Raw genomic sequence first — 17,683 nt, forward strand, 5'->3', positions numbered from 1 at the left:
TGAAGAGTTTGTCTGTTGACAAAGTGGAGTACCAAACACTGCAAACTGCTGTCGCTGTTGAGAGCTTCTAAACGTAAGTACCCCAATCTATTTATATTCGTCAGACTATCTAAAGGTATGTAAATAAATTTGCATATTTGTGCTAGACTGTTTATTTTATTGTAAAATTACAATGCTAAACATTTTAGGGACATTGTGACATATGCAATCATTAGCTATTATTTTATATTTGCAACTCTTTGCAGGAAAAAATGATAAGAGAAGTTCACCTTGATTATAGGTCTCTGTAGAAGTGAATGCAGTAAATAAGTACACAATTCCTTAAATGACATTAATTATTTCTAGCATTCTAAAAAGGAGTGTAAAAATTACATTTCAGACATCTCACGTTATCAAAGCAGTGAATGTTTTTTACTTTCTCTTTAGCTCTTATTTACTTACAGCACATTACAGTACAGTCACTTAAATACAAGTGCACAATTAACTTATCTATAACAATAACATCCTCCCATTCTCTTACTTTTTGTCTCTCTCCTGCTCTCTCACGTTTTCTTGCATCTCTCTTGCTCTCCTCACACAGGCATGCAAACAAAACTCCACTTTCACTCCTCCTCATTGTATTCAACAACACATCAGGTTCATCCTATCTGGCAGTTTTCTTAGGACAGTGATGCCCAACCTTTTTCGGCCTGCGGGCCACATCCATTTCGGACAGCCGTGCCGCGGGCCAGGTCAGGTCAGGTCAATCCCATGCCCGGTCCGGGCGTAGGGGGGACCGTCTGGCAGCAGCAACAGACAGAATATTTTTATTAGAAGCAGGTCTGGCATCTCGCGTTCGGTCCATTCTTTGATGTTGGTGACCCAGCTTTTCCCGAAACCACGACTCCCTTCGAATTCCTTGTAGAATCGTCTTGGACAGACGTGACCGAACCAGGCGAGCTTGCGCCGCTTCACTGTTGCCAGAAGATGTGGGCCCACGAGAGAGGTTACACGTATTCGTTGGTCTTGTGTTTACGAGATGCGCAGCTTTCTCAGGCACTTGTTCTCAAAGCCTGGAGTTTCTTTTCCGTGCGGCAAGCAGCGTCCAAGTTTCGCAGCCGTAGAGTAGGATTGACACTACGAGGGACTTGTACAGGCTGTGCTTGGTACTGAAGCTGATTGAGTTGCTTCGCCAGATCCTATCCAGCCTGGACATTGCCGCGGGCCACTTCACCGCAAAAATACAAAAAGGAAAAAAAATAGAGCAGATACTATTTTTTTTATTAGAAACAAGTTGTACTTACCATTAATATGTAGTAGTTAGTGGGATATTTGAAGTTGTTTCCCCGAAACCAACTTCTGAATGTCCGGCCTCATCGTAGAGACAAATGAGCACTGAATCGAATGTTCGTCCATCGAAAAAAAGATTGGGAAACGCCCCTAGGTGGGATAGTTTTTTTTTTAAGGTCTTTTAAGATGCTCCACAGGCTTATAGTCCAGTGTGCAGATCCTGGGCTAGGCTACTTTCCAGAGCAACTTCACCCCCTCTTGCCATTTTTCTATTGTATAGTTTGTGGGTTCGTATAGTTTGTAACCACTAGGCTACAGAGGCGTAGCACACGGCCCGCCTCCTGTCTCTGACCGCCCAGCCCGCTGGCCCGCCCGCCAGTATATATATACTATATCTACAGTATTGGGTAAAACTGAGTTAACTTTATTAGTCCGGCCCTCTAAAACTATCCCAATTTCTCATGCGGCCCCTTGGGAAAATTAATTGCCCACCCCTGGTCTAGTGTTTGCTGCTGGCGAAGTATGAAGTCTTCGCTCTCATCCACGTGGGTTGCTGACGTGGCCTTGTAGATGCTCGAGGGGCGTGGCATGGTGACGGGGGCGGGGTAACCACCGCACGTGTATGCTGAATAGTTGTTTGAAATGGGATGAACGTTTAAGCAGAAATGTTGATTAGCATGTTTTATTTAAAGCAATGCCTAGTATAAAAGATATTTAATTAAAATAGCTTCAAATCTGAGTGCTACATAGAACTCTGGGGACAAAAGTAATATTATTCTACATGGGACTAGAAGATGATGATGTCTGCAGCCTTTGCATAGTTGCTAATCATTTCATGTCGTATTAAATATTGTTTTCAGAGCTACAATTAATGTGTGTCCTAGGGGTCACGTACATCTGTATGCTTACCTGTTATTCGCTAACTATTTGAAGGGAAGCAACTCTACAGAGCATTTTTTTCGAGTTGTATTAATTGCGTCCCATTTAAAATTTATATACCAGTTTTAATCAGTTTATACATACAATAATCATTCAGAACCTATGTGCACAATGGCTCTCTTTTTATTAAAAGATGATCTAGTATTTCTTGGCATAGTTCTGTACAAAATACTTATACAGTATTTTCTGCAAATGTAGCATTTAAATAAAACACCATGGAGATCATAAAACCGTGATGAAAATAAAATAAAATGGCTGACAATTTACGTTGATGATGGTAACTAAAACAAAATGAGATAAAATAAATTAAGTCGATTGGTTGTGGGTACGCACCCGATGTGAGACAGCAAACCTTCATAGTGAATCAATAAAGGAGGGTAAACTAAAGATAATGCCTCTTTCATATTTGGAAAGAAAAGAAAAAACTATATTTCTGTTTTTTATATTTTTCTTTGATTTTCTAGATCCGCATTCCAGCATGGCAACAGTATCTTGTGATCCACCTGACACAGAGTGCTCGGTGTGTCATAATAATTTCGTCCAGCCGAAGATTTTACTCTGTGGTCATCTCCTGTGCAGGGAGTGTATTGTCTCTATAATAAAGTCAGAGAACCACCCTGATTGTCCTTTATGCCTAGATCCCATCGCTAGCCCAGAGGCACTGGAATCTCAGAGTCCAGAGAGCATTGCCGACTCTCTGCCCACAGATTTTGTCATGGATGCGTTGGTGTTGATCGTCGCCCTGAAGACCCAGAGACCCGTCTATTGTGGGTGTCGTCGCGAAGAGGCCGACTCCATCTGTCTGCAGTGCTGGGAGACGTTGTGTCCAGCCTGCACCACGGCACACAACAACTCGTCGGTGACCTGTAGTCACGAAGTGAAGAGTCTAGGGACTGTAACAGTTGAAACGCTGGCTGCCAGCTGCGTTCCACTGTGTGAATGCCATGGCGAAAAAATAAAGTATTTTTGCTCAGATCATGAGATTGCTGTTTGCAGCTCATGTGTTGTGGAGACACACAAATCGTGTCCTGAGATGAGCGATCTGGACACCGAAATGAATGCAGCTAAAGAAGCAGTGAAAGACCTGAACGAAACTCTTTCTTCGGCGGAAAACAAGATGGAAAAAAGCATAAATGAGCTAAACACTTGTCTGATGGGATGGAATTCGTGTGAAAAGCTGTGCAATCGTCTGGGGACGTTTTTAAACAAGTACACCAAAACATTAAAGTCTGCTAGCTCGAAAAAGGTCTTAGAGTCAGGTGCGCGAAGCTAGTTACGACCTTCAAATGCGACTAGCGATGGTCAAATCCCACGCGAGAATTGTTTCACGCGCAGGAACACTGTGCCCTCGCGCCGAGCTCATCTACGCCAAGCAAACTTTACAGGACAGGATCAAGACTCTGGATTTGAGCACCACCTGGCCATCAGGGTCGACATGACGGCCTTCAGCAAAATGGTGGACTTTAACAATTTGTCCGACAAATAAAGTGTGAACTCACACTACAAGAGGACAGTCCTGAAGTAAGAAAAACTGTTTATTTCTAAATTTTTTTGTTAGCGTAGTTGTTGGGATAGAGGAGGAGACAAGGATTTATGGCATCTTTCACACAGTTCTTAGACTTTCTTTATTATGATATTTTTGATTTACATATGTGGCAAGTAGGAGAGACATGGTTTTGTCATTGTCATACTATTTAAAGGTCAAGTCAGGTGACTGTTTATTGACTGGGTTAACTCAGGTCAGGAACGCATTAACCCATAAATCTGGGTGAATTATCAATTTTCGTTTTTGGCATACACGCAAAGAAATATCGCAATTCACAAACTGCGAATCACTTTAGTCCACAGTCCCAATTAGCCTAATTATCACTTCTACTGTCAACCTCAACACAGCCCTACAATCCCAACATCAGTGTAGCTGACATATTTCTGTTCATGGATTTGCTTTTTAGATGGATACTTCGAGAACGGAAGGAAGACATCCACTAAGATTTAGAGAAATTGTATCTTGCATATCTTAGACTGAGATTTATAAAAGTAACTCTAATAATTTAATTAGTTATTAGAAAAAATATGACACTAGATGTTTAACAATACCATGTTCTTAAATCTCGCAGGAGATAGAACTCGTTTTCCACACAAATCGCGGCTCCAGCGTGATGCTCGGGCTGAAGGAGACGTTGGCCGAGTGTCAGGGTGCGTGTGGAGGTGTTGTGGTGTCACGTGATGCTCTGGTGTCGAATGTTTTGTATCAGGTAAAAACAACCCTTCGCTACTTAAGCACAACCGTTAAGGGCAACAATGATATTGGAGACGACTGTTGTTTAAAGGATGAAAAAAAAAACAAAAACAAAGAGACTGTCAAATAGTTATTAGTCTTCAATCAAAAAATTAATACTTAAAGTCATGGCGCTTTCATTCTCACCAGCACCATATAGCTTCCTTCGGTAGGATTTTATTTTTAGAAAACTTTTGACCCGACTTAAAGGGTGGTATAAGCCGACATAAAATGTAGCATTAATTTTTTGACTAGTCTTCTAAAAAATGCTAAAGGAAACCCAAAGCAATGGATGTGGTATCTTTGTACCAGAGCCATGGCTAGTTTTTAACTGTGCTAAATGTAAACAGATTTAATATTTGTCAACCCTTTGAATGAGTTTTTGAATTATTTTAGTATTTAAAGGTTGTGTAACTATTTTATCTCCTTCTCCAGGTATCGGTAATGGAAATGAGACGAGATTGGCAATCAGATGATATAAAATTTTGTGGAATAACACAAACATATCCCAACGATTTGAACATCAAACAGCGGATGTGTGAGATGGTGGATGTTCAGACAGCAGACTGGCCAGACAACGTTGTAGGTTTTTTTTCTCTCTCTCTCTCTTTCCTTCCCCACACTCACTCTTTTATTATCTCCCTCCCTCTCTCACTCTAAATAATGTTTTGTTAGAAATAAATGCTTGTAAAATTTGAACATCAAATAGTGAATGTGTGAGATGGCGGATGTTCAGACGGCATACTGGCCAGAAAACGTTGTAGGGACACTGTTTTTGTCTGATGGTTCAAATAATTTACAATAATAATTCCAGATTTCAGTTTTTGATTTAGATATTAAATTAGCAAAACACACCCTTTGTTCACCATTATCACTCAAATATTACCAACAGATGATTTAGTTGACGTGCGCGACGGTAAAACTGCTGAACCTGCTGCCTAGATGAGAATGTATGTGTTTTGACGATATTTGTGCCTCAGGATGAGGATGTTGACACATCAAAGGCCGTAGGATTGATGATCGACTCCACCGACAACCTTCACATTTTTCTCCAAGAACGGGACTTGGGCATCGCCTTGAGCAATGTTCAGCGACCTTGCTACGCAGTTTTCGACCTCAGCATCAACGTGTCACAGGTGAGATTCAGTCAGGTAAAAAGGTCTGAACAAGCTTTAAAGTATCTTAGTAAAGTGTGGACATAACATGTTGTGGACATAAGAAATAAAAGGATGATCGGATTTCTGTTACAGTTTTGGATAATACCACAGTCTTTTGAGGAATGACAAAAAAATAGTTTTAGCTACACTATACAGCAGCTGTTATTTTTTCTAACACTGTCCTTTCATTATTTAATGTTTACTGCAAAAATGGCTCGCAAGTTAAGATACTCGACAGTTGGAGTTCTTAGCACGTTTTACATCTATTTCTGTTCTTAAATTTCTATATTTAAGATTAAATTGTTTTGAGAAGTAAATGGAGGAGAAAGCGATGAATAGAGAGAGAGATGCCAGCCACGTTTTCTACGGTAAATTAGGCAGCATTTGTAGTAAACAAACAAACTCTTCTATAACTAGGTCTTTTTCAGGTTGTAACTATTGTAAAGGGACATAAATCTAAACTGAATATGCTGACAAAAAAATTTCTAATGAATGTCATCAAGTAAAAGGAGTTCTGTAAAAAGAAGTATACAATGCAGCAAGAAAGAAATTCTTAATATTTTACTTGTAGTGTGGGTGAAATGAAATCCAAAGCTGCTGTTCTAAAAGTTCTGTTTTCAAACTCTAATAAGTATATGACAAAAAGTAGTCCTTGTGAGCATCCCCGTTTATGTGAACTTGTACAGAGTGCACGAACAGGTACCTAGCGGGCAATCGAACGCTGCAAACCGGAGAGTGGTCCATTCGACCCAATGGATTAGGCCAAACATAATTCGATTTAACCATCGATTTGCATACAGCCAAGGAACTATTTGACGACAAATTTCAAAGCTTTTTAGTAATATCAGCATCCTTAAAACATGTTTGTGGTAGATAAGTTCTTTATCGTATGATATCAATTATCACCATTTCTTATTTAGCACACGAGTAGTTACTTTGCTGTTTTAATTAAATTTGTGGAGCTTCACGTGCATTGTTTCCCTTTGCTGTGCAGGTTCTTGCACTTTCTGCAATTATAGTATGAGAAAATGTCAGCCAGGGCACAAGCAGTCAAGGCACAAGCAGCCAGGACACGATTTTGACATGATCACAGTGGGATATATTTTACCTTTGCATTTGCCCTAACATACATCTTGCCGTTCACCTCTCCTTTCTTGAGCCTTACTCTTGCTAGTGCGCTCTCTTCCTGTTGTTTGTCCGAGTTCTTGGTGTCTAGCAGGTGTGACAAGCCTACATGGGGGTCTACTGCGATAGTGCCCCCTTTCCTGCTGTGGTCGTTTGCTATGGGTGCCTAGGAGGCCTGCCTAGTGGGGTTGTGTTGAAGTGGTTGCCAGACCCTTATGTAGCCCTATTTCTACACTTAAACTGTAATTTTGTTGTTGCTTTTTTTAGAGTTTTACTTTATGTAATGGGCTTTGCTTCTAGTTCTAGTTAGAGATGGAGAAGTTGAACAATTTTATTAACACATGTATGTAGTGTCTATGGCTATTATTTACGTTTTTAGAGGGTAATTTTATCCAGTTATTTCCCTTTACCCTTCTTAAATCAGTCTAGAGCAGCGGTTCTCAACATTTTACTTGTGACGCCCCCCGGACGAACAAAGGTACGTCCGCGCGCCCCCTTTAGCCAGCAATGTAAGCTAATTTCACCTGATACCGGTATAAGAAACTTTAAAAATTTTAAATGATCACCTTCGCGGCCCCCTTGTAAGCAAGTCACGCCCCCCAGGGGGGGGGCGCGCCCCACCGTTTGAGAACCGCTGGTATAGAGTTTGGGTGGCTTGTCACCATTGATTTTATCAATAATATTATTCTATATTCTAGTTCTTTAGGTGAGTTGAGGCAGTTATTAATGCTTCGCCCAATCTTTATTTATCCTAAAAATGTTTTAATTCTTCTGTTTCTGGTTTGTCTTAATTATTAAACTCCAACAGCACACGTGGGATACTAAGTCTGTCCCCACAGGTACATGACGGAGGGTTAATATTAAAGCTCCTTTTTTTTCAGAAGATAATGATTGCCTTTAACCATCGTTACTGACTGGTTGTTTTACATATTAATGTTGTGCATAGTTTTAATGAATTAATTATATGTTATAGTTCTGTATGGGTAAAGTCTAAAAGGAATGCATATCCCATACCTTAAATTTTGGATTATGAAGCGCTCCTGTATATAAGCCGCATCTATTAAATTTTTACAACTTTCTATTTTTTCCATAAATAAGCCGCAAATATATACAACATGAGAGTTGCATCGTACGCATTTCCTCTCGTTTTTTTTTTTTTTTTTTTTTTTTTGTTGACATGAGTTTTTGGCAACTGATCTGAATGCTCCAGTTGTGTGTTGCTTGATTTAAAAATGCGAACAGTTACCACTGTAACAACGTAAACAATTAACATTAACAATGTAAACAATTAACACTCTGATTAATTTTAATTTTTAATTTAATTTTAATTTTTTTAATTTTTAGTTAATTTAGTTAATTTGGAACTCATCGAAAATGTAATCAAAATATAAAAAACCCGCATCGCTGTGTTAACCTGTATATAAGCTGCTTCCATTAAATTTTTACAACTTTCTATTTTTTCCATAAATAAGCCGCAAATATATACAACATGAGAGTTGCATCGTACGCATTTCCTCTCGTTTTTTTTTTTTTTTTTTTTTTTGCTTATTTTTTTGTTGACATGAGTTTTTGGCAACTGATCTGAATGCTCCAGTTGTGTGTTGCTTGATTTAAAAATGCAAACAGTTACCACTGTATCAACGTAAACAATTAACATTAACAATGTAAACAATTAACACTGATTAATTTTAAATTTTTAATTTAATTTTAATTTTTTTAATTTTTAGTTAATTTAGTTAATTTGGAACTCATCGAAAATGTAATCAAAATATAAAAAATCCGCATCGCTGTGTTAACCTGTATATAAGCTGCTTCCATTAAATTTTTACAACTTTCTATTTTTTCCATAAATAAGCCGCAAATATATACAACATGAGAGTTGCATCGTACGCATTTCTTCTCGGTTTTTTTTTTTTTTTTTTTTTTTTTTTGACATGAGTTTTTGGCAACTGATCTGAATGCTGCAGTTGTGTGTTACTTGATTTAAAAATGCGAACAGTTAACACTGTAACAACATAAACAATTAACATTAACAATGTAAACAATTAACACTCTGATTAATTTTTAATTTCAATTTTTAATTTAATTTTTTTAATTTTTAGTTAATTTAGTTAATTTGGAACTCATAATTAATTTTAATTTTAATTTTTAGTTTTAACTTTTAATTTTTAATTTTAACTTTTAATTTTCATTTTTGATTCGGTTTTAATTTTTAATCAGTTTAATTTTATTAATTTGGGACTCATCCAAAATTTAATCAAAATATAAAAAATCTGCATCGATGTCTAAACCTCAGGACATAAATCTTGGGGGAAAAGTATCAGCTTATAGCCTGAAGTTTCGGTAATTAAACATCACTAGTTACTCATCTAATGTTTGGTAAATAATTCAACAGCTCTTACAGTATCGTGCACCCAAGGACATGCTTTTTCTTTGTGAATTATATAATTCATAATCAGCAAGTTAATCTATAACATTTTACATTTTTCTTTTTTCTGCATTATTAAATTTTTCGCTTTTATTTAAGTATTTGTTATTTGTAGATGGATGTATGGAAGGACAAGTCGAGTGTAAGATGATGATGTGGACAGGAAGACTGGTCAAAAACGCACATTATATCCAAGCAAGTACTCATACATACACGTCTATACGTATCTACTTTTCTACATACATGCATGTAATACTTTCATAATAATAATAAGAAGAATAACACAAAAGGGAATACAGATCCATTAAATTAAAATATAAAAGTAACTAAAATAATTCTAAAATTGGGAGGAGGACTACATCGTGGAAAAAGGTGACCAAATCCTTGAGGTATTCCAAAGAAGATCTGAAGTCCATCCTTATAAAGATCACTGGAGTACACAATAGGGTCAAGGCTTTCCACGTGCCCACATTTGTCTCGTAGACGGTTTGTGACGTACCATTCGAACTGCGCGCAGCTGAGCACAGACCACACAACAATGACAAAGACAAAATTCACGGTACCAAACAGATTTATTAACTACGTAAAATAATGCAAGAGAAACATCTTATGCATCTCTAACACCTACATAAAAAAAGGACTGATTAGAATAAATAAACAAAAATAAATAAATAAAATAAAACAGTTGCCCTGTGCACAGGCGAGATACAAAGTAATCACAAAGAATACACACCACCCGCACGCACTGCGGGGTAGCAGGTCAAGTGTCCGCTGGGCGGATGCTCGCCCTCTGGCCCTTAGTGCCGCCCAAGCGCTAACACCTACCCCCCCCCTCTTCCTCTCCTCCAGCTGGCCCCCAGCGCTCCCCCCTCTTCCTCTCCTCCAGCTGCCCCCCCCTCCTTCCTCTCGTCCAGGTACGAGGTGTGGGTAGGCCGCTGGTCACGTGTCCACGCGCCGATGAGACGATGCAGGGTAGACGGTTGACACAATGGCGGACGGTAGAACGAAAGAAAATGAAGAGACGACGAGAGGGATGTGTAAAGAAGATTTTAAACAAACACAGTTTGGCAGCTGTATGCAAGCAGCATTATCCTCTCAGACACAGTCAGGTCACCTGTATCAGTCCTTACAGCACGATAGAAATTCTCCTTTACCTTCAGTCATCTGCAAACTATTTACCACAATTCAAAAAGTCTTCGAGCGGAAGAGAAAAACATGTAACACTTTAGACCAGACCTGGGCAAGGGGCGGCCCGCGGGCCGCATCCAGCCCGCCTCCTGTCTCTGACCGGCCCGCCCGTTGCCCCCCCCCCCCGGCAGTATATCTACTATATATACAGTATTGGCTAAAACTGAGTTAACTATATTAGTCCGGCCCTCTAAATAAAAATATCAGGCAGGACTGTTGACACATACATATATATCTTATTAAAAAGAAACCCTCCTTGTTTATAATCCTTACTTCACCCTCCTGTAATCTCTCATCCTCAGACATTTCTTATTAAAGGTGGCATCATCCGTAATGCCTTTCAGCAAGCAAACAATTTCAAAGTTCAACCCCGGATCTTAAGTCCGTTGAAGCCACGTTAAATATTATAAAAAAAAACTGACCTTTACACTCGGTATCATGTGAAATCTCTCCTGTAGCTTGTCGGCTGCTCGAACTACACCTGTGAAGAGTAAAGTCCACTCAAAGATCCTCTTTGGTTATCGTGGGTCTGGCTGAAATTCTGCCGTGTCCTTCGTGTTGGAATACACCACCACCGGGAAATCATTTCCTTCTCTCCTAAACACTAGAAGAATTTTTCTCCTTCGAATCTGTAGTCATGATGCGAGGCAGTCATCCACAGTTGGTTTTAACAGACGACTGGAGTTCATCTTGTAGACGTCCCTAATTCTTGCACGTGTGGGCACGTAGTAAATTCTCCCCTAATTAATTCCTAAAAAATTCATCCGTGTTACTTCTCTAAATATAAAATTCGTTTCACTTTCGCGCCTCACTCAACTGTTTATCTCCCATCACAGTTTTGCTAGGAGCATAATACTAATTCGTTGGTTCAGCCACACATTAAATAGTTCCCAGTTACGAAATAAGCTATAAAAAATAAATAAACAGAAGTTTTATAAATGTTTCCTTGGCTAGGCAAGAAATTACTTCTCAAACACTGACCTCAGCAATGCATTCTCACTCACCTATTCACATGCTCGCAAGAGTGAACTCCCTTGACTAGTCCTCTCTTCAACTTTCACGCTTTCCATTCTGACCATACACGCTCATGTATGCGTCTAAACTTCATTTCTGACAGTCAGTATCTTTAGGAAATGACAATGAATACAAACTAACTCCATCTGAGTGTCGAAGAGAACATTAAACATCAGCACATCGTGTCCCGGTAGACTGCATCTTTCCTGTTCACATTCCACTCATGCAGACATACCCCGTGTTCGTCACTTCCTTTACGAATCCAGGTGTTATTAAGAAAAAATCTACAAAATATTTCGTGCCCCTTCGTCATAAAGTACCACCTAAATATGTTTTGTGATATTTTCTTCTCTATTTCCAGGGATTTTCGCTGAGCGCTCGAGTTAGCATTAATGCGATGTCTAAAGGACATTTCTGAGACCATTAACTTCTTTTAAGACTTTTAGTAGGGTAAAATATGTAACAATTGTTGGAAATAGCTCCTAAACTGTTTACTGGCATTTTACAAACCTTTCAGGAATGTTTTAAGATAGATTTTCTCTTTTAAAACCACTTGAATCTGTTTTAAGCTGAATAAAATAGTTTGAAAATCAGCTTAGTTATCGGAATCAGTTTCAGAACAAAGTTCATTCAAGCAAACAAAAGAAACTATGATAAAGTAAAACGCCAACGAATTTGTTTAGTGATTTGGATTTTAGCAAATCAATCAAGTTAGAATTATGAAAAATGACAAAGATTACCAGCAAAAGCACTTATCAAACCGCAATTTAAATAAAAATTTGGGTTTTGAGACACTTGAATGTTCATCGATCAACATTTGTCTTTTCAAACTTTAGACAATCGTATATCATGGTATTTTTGCACACAAAAAATTACTGTTAAGGCAGTGGTCGAGTCGTCTCTTCATGGTAATCATCTCTTGACACTGGTCGAGCTGGGTTCTCATGTCGCTTGGTGATATGGCTACGTGGTTCATATGACACAGTTCACACAGTACAGCTATACTAATCATATATGTAAGTGTACTTGTTATGATATTGTTGAATTTTCCTAGTAAATAAATTCAGTAATTCTTTTCTCTTTGTGCCAAAGAAAAATTATCCTTTGGGTAACTTTTGTACACTAGTACCTGCTGATGGTAGCAGATAACCATTTTAACAGTTTTATCCAATGTAAAAAGAATTAACTTAAAATTTGGGTCCTTTCTATAAAATTGTTTAACTCAATCAGAACTTCACGTGTTTTGAATTCGAAATGTGTTGAAGAAATAGTTGCTGCTTTTGTTTTCTTTGTGCTGTATAGTTTTAAAGTATTCCAATGGGAATAGAGCCCCATATTATCTGACCAATACCAGCCAGTGCCTATAAAAACCTTCATGATGAACACATATACGTACTCAGTCCTGAAGGGAAGAACTGCTTATATACTGAGGTTAAAACAGCTCAATACCACATCTTCTTTACAAAGGCATTTATTGCTGGTTAATTTTTTTGCCACCTTGTGTGGACATCTATCGTAAAAATTTCTTTCAATGAAGTTTTACTTTTTCATTAATTTCTTAAAAACACACACTGTGATCAACATTAATAAATAACCTACTGGCCGACTCTGATTTAGCAATCAACACTGGTATTCATTAATAAATCTGGTCACTAGACACTTGTAAATAAAAATACAAAAGGGTCAGGGCTATGAACTTTAGGTTTCATTGCATTTGATAACCTTACCTGATAACACTGCAAAGTTCAGTTATATCAAAGCGAAATGGATGACAATATTCTAGGACTGCACTAATCCGCGATTTGTTGACAATGTTTGGCTTCAGAGAGTGGCTGTGTCCGAGGAAGAGTTTATTCGCTCAGTAATGATGAATAATGATGAGATTAGACAGCAGCTAAACGGAAATGAGACTGCAAAAAATCTCCTATACTTATTTATGTATAGATAACATGGTGATTAAAGGATGCGTTGTAAGAAAAAATGGTTGAAACATCTTACTTTTCCAGCACTGACCGCAAAGTTCAATTATAGTAGAGCAGACATCACCAATGAAGAAATCAAATTTGGCCATTTCTCACTGATATCAGATTTCACAATATTTTATATCACAGATACATTCCCATGAATCATATCAAGGAAATTTGTCACTCGGCATTTCTCAGGTGAAAATCTGTCGCCTTCAGCAAACTTAAAGATAGTCAACAATAACTGTCAGAAAAACCATGAAAAGATGTAAACTTGTAAATGGTTGGGTCTCACACTTCATTGTGTCCCACTTCAGCACAGTGAGACTAGAATGGAAGGTTTTCTCTGGTCAAATCAGTTTTCTATCATGTCACTGAGAACGCGTTAGGTACAAAGGACTAATTATATAATTGCAGAACATGATAATTTATTCTCCACCGCAGCTTCTATATCTGTTAGATCTTCATGTGATCCTGAAATTCATAGTTATACACTGACACTTGAAAAAAAAACCTGTACTTTAACATTCATTTGTTACTAAACATATTGTTACCGCATTCTTAGTGGCAGGAAGTCTGAAGAGTTTTTGGAAATGTTTCCTGAAACGAGAGGAACGACAAAAATATATAAAGCACGGAATGCAGCTGTTGATTCCTGTAAGTACGTTTGCAAGTCCAGTCAAAGCGAGGAGCAGAAAGCTTTGGTAAACATAAAACAGATTTGTACCCTTGAAAACCAAGACAAATATTTCCCGAGCAACGAATGGCAGCATGGTTCCGATGTAGACGCAGGTCACTAAGACTAACATTACCGTCAGCGCCCTCTCGCGCCTGGAACTCTGATTATCTACAGAACTCGACCTTTGGCGCCACCTGTGCGCACCTTTCAGTTTAATTACAGTGACAGCTGTTGCCATGGTAACAGTTATGAATATGCCAATGGGAAATGTAAATCCCAATACGTTGTTAATAAAAATGACAACAAATTGTTTATTGTCGTAAAAAAACTGTGTTGGTAAAACAACTCTATTCATCTTTCCATTAATGATGGTCACGTCACCGTAAAATGACAGGGGCAAAGTCACGTGACCAAGCTGAAGACCGAGGAAAGTCAAAGCAATCAGTGTACCCATGGCGCGCGTGCTGAGAAGTGTTGAAGCTCGAAGAGGAAACATTACACAGACACACCGCTCCACCGCGATCACCATGGTGATGAAGGAGGAGGTTGATCGAAGGCCGTAGATGATGCCTCCCATAGCTATAAGCGCCTGGTTGTAGAAATTCCTAAAGACCCACTCGCTTACCCACTCAATAAAATAGGTGAGTGGATAGAGAGTGAAAGTTAAAACAAGGTAGGCGCAGTCGACGAGTGCCAGGATGAAGAGGCAGAGGTTCATCCGATCGTGTAGACTCTGACTCCAGAACACCAGACAGTTGATGACATTTGCTGGGATGCCTATGAGACACATCAGTAAGGGAAGAGCGACCTCTAGCACAATGTTTATTAATGTGCGAGTGTCCAGTTCTGTGATATATTGTGTCGTCCCTGTCGTTAGTCGCGGTGAGGTCACGTTCACGAAGACCATCATTCATGACAGTAACAAACCGAAAAAATTTCAAACTGTGTGATAGACTCGCCAGTGAAACTGGTCCATCGATTAATTCGATTTCGCACAATCAGGATGAACGGTGATAAACACTGATGGATGACACCCGGAAAAATAATTTTAAAAAAGTACGCCTCAAGAATTTGTGTAAATCGACGGGTATGGACTTCTTGTTCTACAGGTAACGACAAATATTTACTACTTGTGTTCTTAACGAGATTTATCAGAGAGTAGAAACTGTTTTCGTCCAGAAATTGTTTTCTAAGACAAATTTAACACTAGACGAGGATGATAGTAATGAGAAAAAAAAACTACAGAGACGATCTTACGAACGGTATAGCAAGTAGGTGAGACAAGTTCTGTTCTGATACCAAATCATCCTCAATGTATGACTCACAAGGCGGTGTCTTTCTTCTGTTCTGTAAAGTGACCATTATCTGTAGACAGTGTTTCCTCCTGCTATTTATTGAGCACAAAATAACATTAATTAAGGAGTAAGTGGTGAACCTCGATTTTTAAAACCCTAAAATTTGCTTCAAATCAGAAAGAAAAACCTAACAATCCATTAAAATAATTTTTAAATGTGGGATTCTTTCACCCGTTTACAATACGAAATTCTTTTTCTTATCTTAAAAAAAAATTTAGACTGAGAACGAATGAACAGGTAGATATTTTTTCTATACTTGTCTATTAATTTTCCTTTAATTCGCAGAATACTTTGGATTATTTGATCAAATTTGTCTTCTGTTGACTGTATTATTTTTATCTGTGTACTTTTATGACTTAATTACAAGTACAACTGTTAAAATAACACAACACGTAATAAGATGATTTAAAGTAGTATTTGTTATTATTTATGATGCATTTTTACAATCAATAATATTTCTTTTATATGTTCGCAGAACAATTTGTTATAAATATTATAACAATATTATATTATAATTTTTTTTATTAAATATTGTTTCTACGAGCTTAGTATAGAACCTGAACTTTAGGAAAATATAAGAAAAATGTTGTGATCCAATTATTTTGCAGGACTTGAGAAAAGTCAATAAAACGTGACTGCAACTTGCTAGCTTCTCAGTTTACCGTCGCTCACCTGGCGGCAAGATTCTTCTGGAATCGACATCTTGCAGCCTCCTTGTCCTCTTGACTATTGCGTGGCGTCTGTGGTACTATTCAGCTGTGACTATACATATTGTCACGAACTAGTCGTATCTAAACCAGATTGAAGCACTGCAGGTTAATTGAGAGAGGGGGAGAGTGATCAGTCACGAGAGAGAAAGAGAAAAGGTACTGCGGGTGCAAATATCTTTTTGTCCTTACCTTGATCTATGCTCGCCTTGATCTTCAATCTCATTGGTCCAGGGGATTGGAGTGTTATGATAAAAATGGGTTGTCCTATGAAAAAAAATAAATTTTCGGTGAGACTCCTTTTCCAAGGCGCTGTGGCCACCTGCCCTCAAGGACGACCGGCTGAGATAGAGAGAGAGGGAGATAGAGAAGGCTACAAAAATTCTTCAGATCGCCTTTGAATGCTTGTCCCCGATCACATGACCAAGAGTAACTTCTATCGATTTCAAGAGGTATAACAGGAAATAACAGCTAGTAAATACCGATACAATAATTTTTTTTCAGTTTTATCATGAAGTCACACGGGACTCAAATAATGTTTGTTAGTATTGAAGTGCATTAGTAGAATCAACTCTCTTCTCTCATAACGGGTAGGTGTCTGAGATGGGATGGGGAAAATGAGATTATCGAGTTCTCGCCCTTGTCTTCTGTCGGCGTCTGGCATTGCAGGTGAGGAAGGACCGGGTTACCTTCTCAGCATCCTTCAGTGTCATTATTCTGGGTCCTGGACAAATCCATATAATATTAGGAAGGGGGGAGAATCGCTATCCATGAGTTTGTTACAGGCCATGAGCACGTGAGAAATGGATTCAACGTACACAGCAAGATCAGATGACTGCTGCTGAACTGAAGTCGGGGCCAAAAATTAGGCAGTAAATACAAAAATTTAATTGTCTGGAGAAATTTATGCCGGAGGGAGAAAGAGTGCTGTCAGAACAATTGCATCCTTAAGACTCGCATTATGACAGTAGTCCTATAGCATATAAATCATGTACTGTGTGTTGATGACCACATGCCATAGTAGCCATGCAGTTTTCCGCATCAAGAAAACTAGTGTCACCAGCCTCTTCTCTAAATGAGAAACTAAGCCGCCATGATGAACTTCAGAAGTTTTCCGCTTTAAACTAAACCGTAAGAGAAACAAAGGATGATGAGTAATCTTGCATTTCAGATGCTCCTAAGTAACAACACTGTGCACAGACTTCTTCCTACCGCAGTTACCATGACGACAAAAGAAAGAGTCGATCAACAACAAAATATATGTATTCTGCGATCATAGCAGCGTCCGTATTTTTAACACATTACACACCAGTTGGTAAGACCACGTAGCACAGAGGTTCTCATATGATGAGATGGATTGATCTCTTTCTCTTGCTTACTACCGTATCTCATAAACTGGCGTTACCTCCATCTTAGAACATTTCTGTCGATACAACGGGGAAAAACTAAATATAAGTATTATACATTTATACCTATATATAATATAATATATATGCGGCTGGAATACAAAAATGTAAAAGTTAAGGCTTCCACTCAAATCAGTAAATGTATTTGAATTGCTGCCGTCGTACAGACATGAG

At 38.4% G+C, this 17,683-nt stretch overlaps 2 protein-coding genes across 2 annotated transcripts; both read left to right on the forward strand.

Annotated features, from left to right (window-relative positions):
* The first annotated feature begins 2,686 nt into the window (after positions 1–2,686).
* On the forward strand, positions 2,687–3,481 carry LOC112575726 (probable RING finger protein 207 homolog). Its single transcript, XM_025257727.1, has one exon. The coding sequence runs from the start codon at positions 2,687–2,689 to the stop codon at positions 3,479–3,481; it is 795 nt and encodes a 264-aa protein (XP_025113512.1).
* An 850-nt stretch (positions 3,482–4,331) lies between these two features.
* LOC112574687 lies at positions 4,332–6,757 on the forward strand. Its single transcript, XM_025255916.1, has 4 exons — positions 4,332–4,463; positions 4,922–5,068; positions 5,467–5,622; positions 6,638–6,757. Exons 1-4 carry the CDS (start codon positions 4,368–4,370, stop codon positions 6,665–6,667), a joined length of 429 nt encoding a protein of 142 aa, XP_025111701.1. The 5' UTR covers positions 4,332–4,367; the 3' UTR covers positions 6,668–6,757.
* Positions 6,758–17,683: the final 10,926 nt, after the last annotated feature.

The sequence above is a fragment of the Pomacea canaliculata genome, linkage group LG11 (assembly GCF_003073045.1).
Source record: "Pomacea canaliculata isolate SZHN2017 linkage group LG11, ASM307304v1, whole genome shotgun sequence".
NCBI lineage: Eukaryota > Metazoa > Mollusca > Gastropoda > Architaenioglossa > Ampullariidae > Pomacea > Pomacea canaliculata.

Bases quoted from the DNA above. Each gene is read 5' to 3' on its own strand.
- LOC112575726 (XM_025257727.1), top strand. From the start codon at position 2,687: ATGGCAACAGTATCTTGTGATCCACCTGACACAGAGTGCTCGGTGTGT.
- LOC112574687 (XM_025255916.1), top strand. From the start codon at position 4,368: ATGCTCGGGCTGAAGGAGACGTTGGCCGAGTGTCAGGGTGCGTGTGGA. The intron at 5,069-5,466 runs GTAGGTTTTTTT...TTTGTGCCTCAG, and splicing joins CAGACTGGCCAGACAACGTT to GATGAGGATGTTGACACATC. The intron at 5,623-6,637 runs GTGAGATTCAGT...TTTGCTGTGCAG, and splicing joins TCAGCATCAACGTGTCACAG to GTTCTTGCACTTTCTGCAAT.